This window comes from Leuciscus leuciscus (genome assembly GCF_965113295.1).
Source record: "Leuciscus leuciscus genome assembly, chromosome: 15".
Lineage (NCBI taxonomy): Eukaryota > Metazoa > Chordata > Actinopteri > Cypriniformes > Leuciscidae > Leuciscus > Leuciscus leuciscus.
In genome coordinates, this window is record NC_138739.1 from 4,546,856 (window position 1) to 4,562,373 (window position 15,518).

At 39.5% G+C, this 15,518-nt stretch overlaps 2 protein-coding genes across 3 annotated transcripts in view; one reads left to right on the top strand and one right to left on the bottom strand.

The window, feature by feature from the left end:
- The window catches only part of LOC309476083 (uncharacterized protein), a 98,876-nt gene that overhangs the window by 12,656 nt on the left and 70,702 nt on the right, over window positions 1-15,518 (top strand). The gene's annotated exons all lie outside the window — the stretch shown is intronic.
- Window positions 2,908-12,236, bottom strand: gpr35.1 (G protein-coupled receptor 35, tandem duplicate 1). Of its 2 annotated transcripts, XM_082139348.1 has the most exons (3): window positions 11,928-12,236; window positions 11,484-11,554; window positions 2,908-4,705 (listed from the first exon to the last, which is right to left on the bottom strand). In XM_082139348.1, the coding sequence occupies exon 3, from the start codon at window positions 4,702-4,704 to the stop codon at window positions 3,736-3,738; it is 969 nt and encodes a 322-aa protein (XP_081995474.1). In that variant the 5' UTR covers window position 4,705; window positions 11,484-11,554; window positions 11,928-12,236; the 3' UTR covers window positions 2,908-3,735. The 2 variants fall into 2 exon arrangements, with proteins under 2 accessions (XP_081995474.1, XP_081995473.1); XM_082139347.1 differs by lacking the exon at window positions 11,484-11,554 and having other exon boundaries at window positions 11,928-12,234.

The window sequence follows — 15,518 nt, forward strand, 5'->3', positions numbered from 1 at the left end:
TAGAATTAATTTAGATTCATTTGACACTATTTACCCCTTTTTGATTATTATTTTTTATGTACAATAAAACTAAAAGCTGAAGATTTGTGTGGAGTATAAACATTCATCAGTGTTTGTTTTTCCACTTCAACGTTCCAATAATTCCTGCCCACTAAAAGCTGCACGGATGAATTAGCTTACCCCACAAACAGGCCCATCTATGTAAACTATTTAGAAAAAGCTCCATCAATTCACACTTTATATCATCACTATGATAGTGTCATATCACCCAGCCCTAACATGCAGTGATGCTTTAAACACATTTGACAAGCTAGTTGATCAAAATTAACAACCGGTCAAGACTGATTGGCTAATGCTATTTTCCCACATGTCTGTGCTCTTTTATTCTTTCATGTTAACTGAAGTGAATAATGCACTATTTTAACTTTAATCAACAAGTAGAATTGATCATGACATTCTCACCTTATAAAAAATCACTGATTCATTACTGAGTTAGTGAATGTCTGAACTAGTTGATGCACTAAATCAATACCCTGATAAAGAGGTTGACTGGCAAAAAGTATTTTGAAAATACCAAAATACTCATCTTAAATGTATTTAAATACAAATTACATTTGATTTTTTTTTCCAAAGGCTTTAAATAGTATTTTTTATTTCAAATACGTATTTTAAATACATGTATATCTGAAATCCTGCCCATCCCTGGATGTACGTAATCTCAAGAAAATAACAACTCACCTAATGCTGTAAACACACAGAGAGTCCTATCAGCTGGCAGTATTTAAGGTTAAAAATAGCTCAAATTAAATATAATGTGTTTTTTTAAATTATAATAACAACTTTATTTAAAGTAAAAATATAATAAATATGTAATATAGTACACATATTTAGCCAAATACTCTTTATAGCTCTTTTTTTCTAGCCAACTAGCGTGCTATAGCCTATATTATGGTCATCAAATGGCTTTCCTGAGGTAAATGTTATGTGATATAATTGTTCTCCAGCTGTTTTATTGACCCCTTTGTTTGATTGATTGGTCGATATTATGTATGAGGAATATACATTTCGGTAAGTTTTACTGTATCTTTCAACAGTGTTCATTCGTGTTTATTTACTATTAGCTAGTAGAGATGATCGGTATTTACAAGCGCCAAAACGGTATTTATTGTTTGAATTTCGTAATAAAAGTGACAGAATCTGAGATTTTTTAATATCATAAGTAACTACTCTGTCTAGTCTATCGGTGTCTGTGTCCTCTTTGCTTCGTGATTTTTCTGTGAAAAAAGTGTCAATTGCGTGTGTCTCACGGTGAATGCGTGAGAGTTGGCAGCTCTTTAAGTTTACTTGCATCAACCCATTTAATCCCAAATTTTTCCCAGACACAAAAATATCAAAATCATGTGTCATTAGTATCCCTTTGAAACAATCAATCATAATTTTTTGAAATTTTCATGGAAAAGTGTGTGAAAAAGTGTGTTTTATGATCGGTCACAATTGTGACCGGTGGGATACTCTGTTGTATCAACCATTGGACAGACTGAATATAGGTCTATTTGACCTGTGCAGTGTGTTTGTGTGTGTGTGTGTGTGTGTGTGTGTGTGTGTGTGTGGAGATCAGACATCAGAGGAGACGTGACCGTGTGTGTGTGTGTGTGTGTGTGTGTGTGGAGATCAGACATCAGAGGAGACGTGACCGTGTGTGTGTGTGTGTGTGTGTGTGTGGAGATCAGACATCAGAGGAGACGTGACCGTGTGTGTGTGTGTGTGTGTGTGTGTGTGTGGAGATCAGACATCAGAGGAGACGTGACCGTGTGTGTGTGTGTGTGTGTGTGTGTGGAGATCAGACATCAGAGGAGACGTGACCGTGTGTGTGTGTGTGTGTGTGTGGAGATCAGACATCAGAGGAGACGTGACCGTGTGTGTGTGTGTGTGTGTGTGTGTGTGTGGAGATCAGACATCAGAGGAGACGTGACCGTGTGTGTGTGTGTGTGTGTGTGTGGAGATCAGACATCAGAGGAGACGTGACCGTGTGTGTGTGTGTGTGTGTGTGTGTGTGTGTGGAGATCAGACATCAGAGGAGACGTGACCGTGTGTGTGTGTGTGTGTGTGTGTGTGTGTGTGTGGAGATCAGACATCAGAGGAGACGTGACCGTGTGTGTGTGTGTGTGTGTGTGTGTGTGTGTGGAGATCAGACATCAGAGGAGACGTGACCGTGTGTGTGTGTGTGTGTGTGTGTGTGTGTGTGTGTGTGTGTGTGTGTGTGGAGATCAGACATCAGAGGAGACGTGACCGTGTGTGTGTGTGTGTGTGTGTGTGGAGATCAGACATCAGAGGAGACGTGACCGTGTGTGTGTGTGTGTGTGTGTGTGTGGAGATCAGACATCAGAGGAGACGTGACCGTGTGTGTGTGTGTGTGTGTGTGTGTGTGTGTGTGTGTGTGTGTGTGGAGATCAGACATCAGAGGAGACGTGACCGTGTGTGTGTGTGTGTGTGTGTGGAGATCAGACATCAGAGGAGACGTGACCGTGTGTGTGTGTGTGTGTGTGTGTGTGTGTGTGTGTGTGTGTGTTTGTGTGTAAAATTAGGTAGAAAGTAAGGTAGAACAGTTAGCCTATGTGTATTAGCATGTACATACAATGGGTTATCCCACCGGTCACTATTGTTGCCGTTGACATGTTTGTGAGTTCTATGACCACATTAAACAAAGTTGAGTAATTGCATATATCAATAGTAGACACCTTAAACATGATGTGTACCAAAAATCTATGTCCTATCTTTATGTTAACATACTTTACCACCCTTTTCTTTGGGAGCTTTCTTGCTGCCATCCTCTTGTCTTGGCGCAAACAGGAAGTAAACAGCTCTGGTCATGTGACAATTTACAGTAAACACGCGACACTGCACATATTTCATTGAGACCCTTTATTATTTCAATATCTGCTGGAAATGCATTGATAGATCATTCAGTAACATTTTTATAGCCTTAGAAATGAAACATTTTTTTACGGTCACTATTGTGACCGGTGGGATTAGGTTAATACAGCTTTAGCTGGTAGCTGTGGAAAATGGTAGCATTAGCTGTTTGACCAGCCACCACATGCTCCAAAAATAAATCTTACAAGAAAAACACAAGAAGAAAGTTAAACAGTTCAGAGTAGAAAGATAAAAACTTTAGACTCATTGTACAGCTTCAACTACTCAGAATGAACTAGCCAGTCTAGCATTAATATATACTTTTTTATTCATGCAAAAGCCAGGTTTAATATTGCAATACATCACATAACTTTCACAAAAGGACTTTATAATGAAATAAAATCCAGTCAGAACAATTATGTCTTTCCCCGCCGGCGTATTTTGTTGTGTGAATATCTGAACATGCAGTATATCAAAAGAAAGAACAGACCCTCTGTTTTTATACAAGTTTCATGCATTCTTTTATTATCAACACTTGAAAAGTGGTTCGTTTCGTAAAAAAGCAACATTTTGAGCAAATGTCCATCAACACCTCAAAGTTTCACAGTCCTGTTGCTTGTCCATTTCATTCAGTAACATTTTGATTTATATGCTGTTGTAATATTGATGATATGTGAGATTACATGTGCGTCAGCAATGCTTATATCGCTTGTTCCTGTTTCTTCTTCTCTTGTGTTTTTATCAGGAGATTCAGTACTATTTCAGAATAACCGTATAACACTGAAAACACAAAGAGCCCGAACATCAATGGCGGGGAAAGAGTTAAGTAGTAGGCATGCTATCTTGATCTGAAACCGTGTTATAATCAGATTTACTTTCCTTTTCATTTCGGTTTGTGCTGCACATATTCCATGAGGTTTTAGTGGCAAAAAAATAGCTAAAACAGTCCAATCCACAGTTCATACTGGAAATGGAAAGAGCGATGTGCAAGAAGTTGTGCGCGAGCTGCTTATCGGAGCAGTTGTACTTTTCCTCGTTTTGCACGATGTATTTAACGAAGTACCCCATGTGAACGGGGAGGAAGCATATGACAAACACAATGAAATTGGCCGCGATGATAAACATGCATTGGATTTTTTCAGAACGGGTTCCGATGTCCAACTGTTTCCTCAGTGTGTAAATGATCCTAACGGAGCAGTACAGTATGATCAGGAATGGCAAGAGGAACCCAACAATGATCAACAGCAAGACGAAATGCAAGGACAAGCCTGACTTGACCCTCTGAAAGCACATTTTTTTATCATTATCAGAGTCCGTCACGAAATAAACCGGGCTGATGGAGACAATGGTGAACCAAATGAGTGAGCAAACCACCAGAGCGTTCCTGCAGGATAAAATAGCCCTGGACTTCATGGGATACTTGATGGCCACGTATCGCACCATACTTATCGCGGTGAGGGTGAAGATGCTCACGTACATGTTGATGTAATAAACCGACAAAACACAATTACACAGTCCCTTTAAATTATCTTCCAATGGCCTGTTGTAGTAGTGAATCTTGACGGGAAGGAAAACCAGCAGAATGCTGTCAGCGATGGCCATGTTGGTGATGTAGATGTTCATGTAGGTCCAGTCCGCTCTGGGACGCCGGCAGAACATCACTAGGATGTACATGTTTCCCAGGACCCCGAGGATGAAGGTGGGAATCGAAGTGCCCGTTTGTAGGTCCAGGACTGTGTTGGTGATGTTCAGGGGGCAGTTAGTCAAGTTAGTCAAGTTAGTCATCTTCATCCTGTGGGAAACAGATTCAAAACCAATGAGCAAAGAGCACCATGAATGTAGTCCATATGACTTATGCACTATATTCCAAGTCTTCGAATTTGGAACGCACCGATATACATTTTTTGTCTGATATCTATAACTCTTTATAATTGAAAGCCGATAACCGATAATTCTTCATATTTGAAAGCCGATAACCGTTAATTCTTGTTCGATCCAAGATGGCGCCGCGGATGGCTGCCTCGGTGTGGAGCTCTCCAGTTATTGTGTTGTTTTTGTTGGTTTGTTCTGCGTTTAGTCATTCTTTTCCTATCAGTTTCACCAAAGACGAACTACTGGACATTAGGAAACACACACCAGACAACTTTTTCACAGATTTTGATTACTCAGACGTTTTACTGGACATTCTCGTCGGAGGGGCAGCGGTGTTGTTCAAACGCGCGGTCAGACGCAAACGCGGGAAGCGCGCTGGCGCGCTGGTTAAACTCCGCGAGCGCGGCCTCCGCACTGCACTCCCTAGTATTCATCTTGCGAATCTCCGATCTCTTCCTAACAAAATGGACGAACTTCTTCTCCTCACCCGCACTAACAAGGATTTTTTAAACTCCGCTGCTCTGTGCTTCACTGAAACCTGGCTGAGTGAAGCCATACCGGACAACGCACTACATCTGCCGGGCTTTCAGCTGTTCCGAGCGGATCGCATCGCGGAACTAACGGGGAAAACGAGAGGTGGTGGATTGTGTTTCTACATTAACGAAAGTTGGTGTTCAGATGTAACAACACTGAAGAAGATGTGCTCTCCTAATTTAGAGGCACATTTCATAAACTGTAAACCTTTCTACTCGCCGCGGGAGTTTTCCTCATTCATTCTCGCGAATGTTTACATTCCTCCAGACGCGTGTGTGAGCGCGGCGATACAACAGCTGGCTGAACATATAGCTGAAATGGAACAAAGGTACCCAGACTCTCTTTTAATCATTCTTGGGGATTTTAACAAAGCAAATCTCTCCCGTGAACTGCCAAAATACAGACAGCATGTTACATGTCCTACCAGAGACAGTAATATATTGGACCACTGTTACACCACGATAAAGAATGCGTATCACTCCGTCCCACGGGCAGCTTTGGGGCTCTCTGATCACTGTTTGGTTCATCTTATACCGACCTACAGGCAGAAACTGAAATCAGCTAAACCTGTAATAAGGACTGTAAAAAGATGGACCAACGAAGCAGAGCAGGATCTACAGGCCTGCTTCGATTGCACTGATTGGACTGTTTTTGAAGCTGCAGCCACCGATCTGGATGAGCTCACAGATACTGTAACATCATATATCAGTTTCTGTGAGGATACATGCATTCCTACCAGGACATTCTTATCATTCACTAATGATAAACCATGGTTTACTGGGAAACTCAAACAGCTTCGTCATGCCAAAGAGGATGCTTACAGAAGTGGGGATAAAATCTTGTATAACCAGGCCAGAAACAGACTGACAAAGGAGATCAGAGTTGCTAAAAGAAGCTACTCTGAAAAGCTGAAAACCCAGTTTTCAGCCAACGACCCGGCATCAGTCTGGAGAGGCCTGAGGAATATCACCAACTACAAATCACCATCCCCCCGATCTGTGGAGAATCAACAACTGGCTGACACTCTCAATGCATTCTATTGCAGGTTTGAGAAGCCCAGACTCACACCTCACACCCGCTCTGATGTGCACTTCACACATCCACCATCACCTCCTGCAACCCCTCTCCTCCCCCCTTCTGCCATCCAACCTGAGCTTAAGGTCTGTGTGGAGGACGTGAGCCGAGTCTTCAAAAAACAGAAGACTAGGAAAGCTTCAGGCCCAGACGGCATCTCATCTGCTTGTCTAAAAGCCTGCGCTGACCAACTGGCCCCAGTCTTCACGCAGATCTTCAACAGATCATTGGAGCAGTGTGAAGTTCCCTGCTGCTTCAAACGCTCCACTATCATTCCGGTTCCCAAAAAACCTAAAATAACTGGACTTAATGACTACAGACCTGTCGCTCTCACGTCTGTGGTCATGAAGTCGTTTGAAAGACTGGTGTTGGCCTATCTGAAGGACATCACTGGACCCCTGCTGGATCCCTTTCAGTTTGCTTACAGAGCAAACAGGTCTGTGGATGATGCAGTCAACATGGGACTGCACTATATCCTGCAACATCTTGACAGACCTGGGACTTATGCACGGATCTTATTTGTGGACTTCAGTTCGGCCTTCAATACCATCATCCCTGATCTTCTCACAGCCAAACTGACTCAGCTCTCCATGCCATCCTCAATCTGTCAGTGGATCTCCAGCTTCCTGACCGACCGGCAGCAGCGAGTGAGACTGGGGAAGCTCACATCCAGGACCCTCACCATCAGCACTGGCGCCCCCCAAGGGTGCGTTCTCTCCCCACTGCTCTTCTCCCTGTACACTAATGACTGCACTTCTAAAGACCCCTCTGTCAAGCTCCTGAAATTTGCAGACGACACCACCGTCATCGGTCTCATCCAAAATGGTGACGAGTCTGCTTACAGACTGGGGGTTGAACAGCTGGCTGTCTGGTGCAGCTATAACAACCTTGAGCTGAACACGCTCAAAACAGTGGAGATGATTGTGGATTTCAGGAGAAAATCCCCAGCACTCCCCCCTCTCACCATCATGAACAGCACTGTGGAAGCAGTGGAGTCATTCAGGTTCCTGGGCTCTACCATCTCTCAGGACCTGAAGTGGGCAAATCACATTGACTCCATTGTGAAAAAGGCCCAGCAGAGACTGTACTTCCTTCGCCAGCTGAAGAAGTTCAATCTGCCACAGGAGCTGCTGATCCAGTTCTACTCAGCCGTCATTGAGTCTGTTTTAAGCACTTCCATCACTGTCTGGTTTGGTTCAGCTACCAAATCGGACATCAGGAGACTACAACGGACAGTCCGGACAGCAGAGAGGATTATTGGTGCCCCCCTGCCAACCCTCCAGGACCTGTACTCTTCCAGAGTGAGGAAGAGAGCAGGTAAAATCATCACAGACTCCACTCACCCTGGACACCCCCTGTTTGAACTGTTACCGTCAGGACGGCGACACAGATCACTGGCCACAAGAACATCCAGGCACAGGAACAGTTTCTTTCCACAGGCCATTTCCCTTCTGAACACTTAACATGCCCCCCAAGGCATATGCCTGTAAGTGCAATACTCCCACTGTCTAGTGCAATATTCTCTTAACTCAGGTGATATTTATATTTATATTATTCATACTACTCAAAATACTGTAAATATGTTCATAATCTGTAACATGCACTAGACTCCCACTGTCTAGTGTAATATTCTTTAACTCAGGTGATATTTATATTTATATTATTCATACTTCTCAAAATACTGTAAATATGTTCATAATCTGTAAATGTTTATTCAGACTAAACCCAACTGTGACCCCTTTTTTTTTTACTTTTTATACTATTTTTATTTTATTTATTTTTTAAATATATTTTATTCTTAGAATTTGTATTACTATGTTTCTTGTTGTATTTGTATTTGTATATGTGCACTGGAAGCTTCAGTACCAAGAAAAATTCCTTGTGGGTGCAAGCACACTTGGCAATAAAGCTCTTTCTGATTCTGATTCTGATTCTTCATATTCGCGCGTTTAAAGCGAGCATTTGAAATTAAATAGATGCGCGTTCAGAGCTAAGGTGGGGCTACAGATTAGGTTTCCCTAAAGAACCCGCATATCTAACAGTGGTTCCGCATTACATTAATTAATGTGCACGCGTGTTTTATTTATTTGTATATTGTGTATTCTCCGTCTAAATCCATGCACTGAACCGTGACGCACGAACCGTTTCGGTTCAATACGAATACATGTACCGTTCCACCCCTAATAGATCATATTTTTTTCTCCCCTCCGATCTCGCGTTCTGGGCCAGTATCGGCATGATACCGATGTCGTGGATCGGATCGGGACATCCCTAATTTAAACTTTGTAAGACACGTATTGTTTGGAAAGGCAATATGCGTGTGGGCGTGATTCACACCTGAGAAGACAATGACCCGCATAATGACCTGCATAATGAGCCTTTCATTCAGGTGTGTCACTGAGAGTACAAGTAAAGAGTGTGAGGACTTATTTTGTATGCATGCAAATTGCATAATATCCATGGTAAACATTTCTAGTAACTATGCAGTTAATTCTCATACTGTTCAGAATGTTTTGGAATATATCCTCTCCCCAAATGTGTCACTAATAAAAAACTATAATAAATAATTTAATGAGAAGGTTTATATTGACCTATTAAGATGTTACTTACATCTACCTTGTAAATATAGATGTTTTGCTATTTTATTAAACAGTTTTCACATATAAATCAACAACAATTACAATTTTAACAATATTTCAAGTGTAATCTTTCTTTTTAAAAAGTATTCATCAAATTTGATCATACGTATTTCAAAGTTAAGGATTCATTAGTTTGAATATTGGAACAAACACTATAATAACATCTTAGTTGATAATTCAATATACCTACTTTATTTTTGACAAAACATCACATACTATATATTTAACATATGAGCAGAAATATTTGCATATAAATGTTCATTTGCAGTTTAATACGTTGCTTATACAAAGACATTTTATTTCAACATATTTCAGTCGATACTCATCTCAGTATAGCAATATAGTTTGGTAAAAGCTAAACTAGTAGATGTGTTCATGTATAAATAACATGTTTACTAATGTGAGTGCAAGTGTGCGCTGTTGTGTACAGCTGTAGTAAACATCTGTGCCGTTCATTCATTCATTCACACACACACACACACACACACACGCGATTCATATTTAAACAGTACTTTTGCAATTTACCGACACTATTGCATATCGCGATTAGAACAAAGCACTTCAGAATAAAAAACTTACTATTCACAGTCCTCTGAATAGCTGGATATGTTCCTCGATGTGAAACTAAATTATTCCTAAGGATTATTCCTCACAGCGAAGCAAGACGACATAAAGTGCACGAGTCTGATTAAACTCGTGGTGTGTGTTATCCAGCTGATGTGTGGGCGTTCACAGGTCTGCATGGATCGCCTCAGATCATTTGCGTTTGAATAGCGCGCGCTCTCCGTGGGCGGGGTCACATTAAAACTTAATGAGCTGAGATGAGAATGACTGACATCTCTCTCTTTTCATACAGATTACATAAACTGAGAATATTTTTTATATAAATTACTTCATTTCAAGGAAGAGAATTCAAGCTTCGTGCCTGTGTGTCTGTATGCTTGTTTGACTGGTTATAGTTCATTTTCGGACGCGTTTCAGAATGGACTTCACTGACAGAGAGTAGGCAGAACTCGCATCATGTTTATTTCTCTTTATTTGGCAAAAAGCATAGTTTATTGACGTATTTCCACGGTTGAAACACAGACATGAGACATGATTGATTACAGTACGGTATCTTTCAACATTCCTTCAGATATTCATTCCTGTTTATTTGGCGCTGTAACTAGTAGTAAAGCTTGCGCATTTCGAAATTAAATGGACAGAATTGGAAAGCTGAAACTTTGTTTTATATCAGAAGTAACAAATTGCAAAGCTTATTGAGATTAAATGGATGGGTTGGCGCGCTACAAAGTTTTGTTCATTCCTCAACTGAAAACAGACAAAAAAATCGATTCTTGAGAATTAAGAATCGATTGATTCTACAAATTGAGAATCGATTAAAATTGAGAAATCTATATATTTTTTTACCCAGCCCTAGTTCAGAGAGACATCAGATTGGGTAGATGATGACAATATTCATTTTTAAACAAACGATCCAATTAACCTTCTAAGAAACAGCCCATTTCAACAGTCAACGACACACTCTTTGAAATAAAGCTTATTTATGGAATTTTATTTATTTATTTATTTTTTTTGCAAGGAAGGGCCATAAATCAAACTTGATTGAGGTCCTGTGCCGAAAGTAAAAGTGGCATTGTATGCCTTGGTTCCCCTGATATGATTTCATCATTTTAAAACATCAAGCAATATGATTTGACTAATCCGGTGTTATTTTCAAAGTTTTAACAATGAAACTTTACTTCTGTTGTAATGTTTTAGTTACTTTTTAAACACGAACTGGTATTTTAGACAAATTAAATAAAAAAGAAAAGATCAGCTTGAATAAATCAAGAAATAAATATTGATTTATAATATGCAAATATGGAAAGCAGATTTGTATTTCATGCAAGGGAACATTTGACTGATTAAAATATAAATGAAGTCTATTATTAATTAGGGAATAATAACCATCTTTAAGCACACTAATTAAATGATGTAAAAGAATGAAATCTGATTGCACTGAAAAGCATATCAGAGAACTTCAGTTTAGTATTAATATTACTGTAACATTGTTGCATTAACCAGGGTTTATTTTGTTGCTGGCACATTATCTCTTACATAACACATAATAAACAAAAGGCAAGTTACAGCCTACACAGTATATTCTCAAAAAGTTCTCGCATATGCATAACAGACCTGAAGAGCAAAAACACAAAATGAACTTTGTTAAAAACTGACGCATAATTTAAACTCGCCAGCATGCTTTTTCTTAATTTAACATGCCTTAGTTTTGTCAATCTCGCATGCTCCGCGTTTATTGTGGCTAATAATAATAGGCTACACGATTATTATATTCCATAATGCACTTTAATTTTCACACAGATAGGCATTTTCTTTCACGCCCAAACGGTCCTCCATCAGACAAAAGTTTTGTTTTCTCTGTCGTTCTCTATCAGATGAGGCACACACTTGTGTTGAATGGCCCATACGGGTTTCGTTAGAGCGATCTGAATCTCGACTCGTGGATGGATATTAAGCTTCTGTAAGTTCAGAGAAATGAAAACAGTTAAGCTAATATGTCATATAGAATTATTCACAGTATTTTGAAGTGCCCACGGTAACAATAATGTGCGTAGTAATTGCCGCGATAAACCGTATGAACGAATAAACTGCACACTTCTACTTCAATGCAGGTTTTTAATAAATAAATGAAAAAATTCCTGATGACGTAGCGTGAAAAATCAAAGTACATCACTTGCCAGCTTTTGCCCGCGGGCCCGAGTTTGTGCATCTCTGCTTTAGATTATTAACAGCACTAAAAGTTTTTTGGGGAACCAAAATGGCTCTGCTATTACACTGCAAACCCCAAAGGGAAGAAGTAATAAATCTTCAATATCAAACACAATCCCTCACCTTTCACATGAATGACCAGCAGAAATCCGTTTGTTATTGGTGAACTCTGGAGGAGATCTGCTGCCAGTGGCTTCGAGCACAGCAGGACCGTTAGAAAGCCTCGTGTGAAGTTTAAGGTCCTCCTTACGCTACTAAATAAATCTGCAGGAACATGCGAAATCTTTTCCCAGCCCCACTGAAGAGAGAAATGTGAGGCACGTCCGTCCACGGAAATAACTATGATATCGTTTCTGCAGAATGTAACTATTTCTGGTCAGACAACGAACTGTGCAACACTGCGGTCAAGCCAGCCGCCAAAAAAAATAATATATATATATTTGTGTGCGCATATTACTATGAATACGGTAATTCCAGAAACAGCAGAGAGAGAGAGAGCACGCACTTTCAGAGCGCTTGAGTTGGCCAGAACTATGCATCGATCCATCCATCTATCCATCCATCCATCTATCATCCATCCATCCATCCATCCATCTATCATCCATCCATCCATCCATCCATCCATCCATCCATCTATCATCCATCCAGTTGGCCAGAATTGTGAGAGACGACGCCATGTTTTTCGAGAGTTTTTGTACTTTACTCTGTTATCCTTTTTATTTACTCTCACGTTGTCTTTGCAAGTTTTTTATTTCTTTGACTAGTGTTTTTTTCCTTTATAGGTCACATCTCAAGACTTTATGTAGAGGTTTACAGCATAATTATTTGCAAAAAGCAGTAACAAAGTATACACTCCTTCTTAATACCTCTTTTTTTTTTTTTTTACAGTATTAAAATGACAGTTTCTCTTGGATTCAGTGTCCCATACAAACATATTCACGCCTCATATGAAACCATTTTACTGCAGCATTTTGGAGATGTTTCATATTTTACTATTTCAGATGCCTATAAAGTTCTCATTTAAAAATGAATGGTCAGGTTTTATAGGGGACGTCCCATTCAGTATACGTATCTCCAAAATGCTGCAGGTTTCATATGAGGTGTGGATACTGTATGGGACGTCCCCAATAAAACCTGACCATTCGTTTTTTCTACTTAATAGAAATGAGGTCTTTTATATCCCCCTGAAGTGTAGTCAAATATGACATATCTCCAAAACGCTGCAGTAAAATGCTTTCATGTGTCACACTTCAGGGGCCCATAAAGACCTTATTTCGAATAAGTAGAAAAATATTAATGGCCAGGTCTTAGGGAACGTCCCATACTATATGCATGTCACATGTGTTATCGAATGCACACGAACACGATGATGAAGACAAAATGAAGATATGTCACCTAACCCTCACAGAGACGTTTCGCATCATTTAGTACGTTTATTCTTCAGTTTTCCTTGTGGGGATCGCTGGATGGTCTCCACAAAGAAGGTGATCTCAGGTTTTACTATCCTTGTGGGGACATTTGCTGCACACCAGGATGAACAAACAAGAACACACACACACACACACACACACACACACACACACACACACACACACACACACACACACACACACACACACACACACACACACACACACACACACACACACACACACACACACACACACACACACACACACACACACACACACACACACACACACACACACAGAGATGTGTACATGTAGTTTTTTTTAGAGCCCCTACAAGAGCTGACCATCGATTTTCAAAGTGGAAAAGTTCATATTTCTCCTGAACGCCACAGTAAGATTGCTTGAAGTGTGCATATAATGTGGGACGTCCCCTATAAGAACTGGTCATTTATTTTTTCTATTTATTACAAATTCGTTTTTTTTTATAGGTGTATAAAGTATTCATTCATTCATTCATTCATTCATTCATTCATTCATTCATAACATTGCATGCAAGAGTAGACTAAGTGAATCAGTAATGCATACATGTAATAAAAGTAACAAATGCATTGAAGAGTAGCTGTCAGTCCAGTCGGTGAAAGAAAAGAAATGGCAAAAAGAGGGATTTAGAAAGATAATCTATTTTACGTGCTTTTTGCAAATAATTATGCTGTAAACACATAAATAAAACAGACACAGCGCATTTAAATAATAAGGATAAAGTGGAATTACAAAACAATCTCGAAACAAGACATATTTTATATTATCTCAAGCACTCGTTCTCTCTGCGGTTACCGTAATAATAATAATAATAGGCGCACGCGCTTTTTGTTGACCGCAGTCTTACAGAACGCTTCAGGAATTCTGTCAGTGTGGGAATGAGTTGAACAGCATCACCAGTCACGAGTTCTTGTTTTCCTAAAATCAAACAGATGTTTTCTTTAGTCTGTGCATCTTTCTGCAGCACAAGCAGTCTCAGAACCACATTCTTAGATTAACATGCAAAGTAGTTGAACGTATCAAAACTTGTACAGTCTTGGCACTGGCAGAGTGGCAGTCTCGTAAAAACTTGTTTTGGCAGCGTTTCAACATGCTGAGAACAAACGAGGCATCCTTTTACTGTCAGCATGTTGTACACTGAGCAAGGCACACAAAAGAAAGACGTTTATATGAACCTTCAGCCAGAACGAGTGTGCGAAACACTGCGACTGAAACATACAGCGCGACCAGTGAAGATTCTGAACTAATGACTCGTTCGAACCGATTCTTTTGAGTGAATACAAAACAGCCCGTTTTTTTCTATTTTATTTGTATGCACCTAATTGTATAGTTTTCAATATTTGCATTTGAAGGAAAGAGCATGTATAAAAAAAATAAAAAAAATAAAACACGTTGGTTTCCGATTCCCAAACGAAAGTTAGGAAAAGGTTATTTTAGTGAATCAAACACGTGCTGCAAAACCAGAGCGGTTCGATTCCCTTCCCCACACATATATTACGTATGGAACAATAAGGATATTAACTACAAGAATAAATCACTTTTTTGACAACCGGTTCAAAAACTACCTTATTTTAGCTGGATAGCTTTTTAATTCACAGGGCAAGACTTTTACAACTATTTAGATTTTTTTTTTTTTTTTTTTTTTACAGAAATATAAAATTCCTATAACTGCTAATGAATATGCTTTTGTTTACAATGCAATTCCCTCTGAAGTTCCGTTGGAAGGTTCTACATTTCCATGACCATGTGCTTATTACTCTTTGATCGGAAATGTATGCTTTTCTGTAACAACAAATAATAACTAGATGAAAAAGTTTGTAGACAAACTTTAAGTTGGCATGAAAAAGCCTTGCCAGAAAGTTTGAAGAATTTTTAAAAGCTTGAAGTTTGAAGGTTTTTAGTTTTAATTAGTTTAAGTTTTAGTTCAGTAGTTTTAAAAGTTTGTAGAAGTTTGAAGGTTTTCAGTTTAGAAATATTAGATAGAATGGTCTTGATTGATTAGAAATAGTACATAGAGCGGCAGCTGATGGAGTCATGAGCCTCTCCAACTGTCAACATTTGAATTTTGGCAGTTGAAGTTTGAATAGTCTTGGCTCAATTTGAACATTACGCAATGAAAGTCTATGGGATTTTTCCAAGTTTTGATCAGCAATTTTAGGAAAACCGTTAGTCTGATCAGTCTAAATAGATAAAGCAACTCGAGTCAGAAGGGTTTGAAGGTCTAGTCTGAGTTTAGTGGTTGTAGCTCGAACAGTTTAGGAGG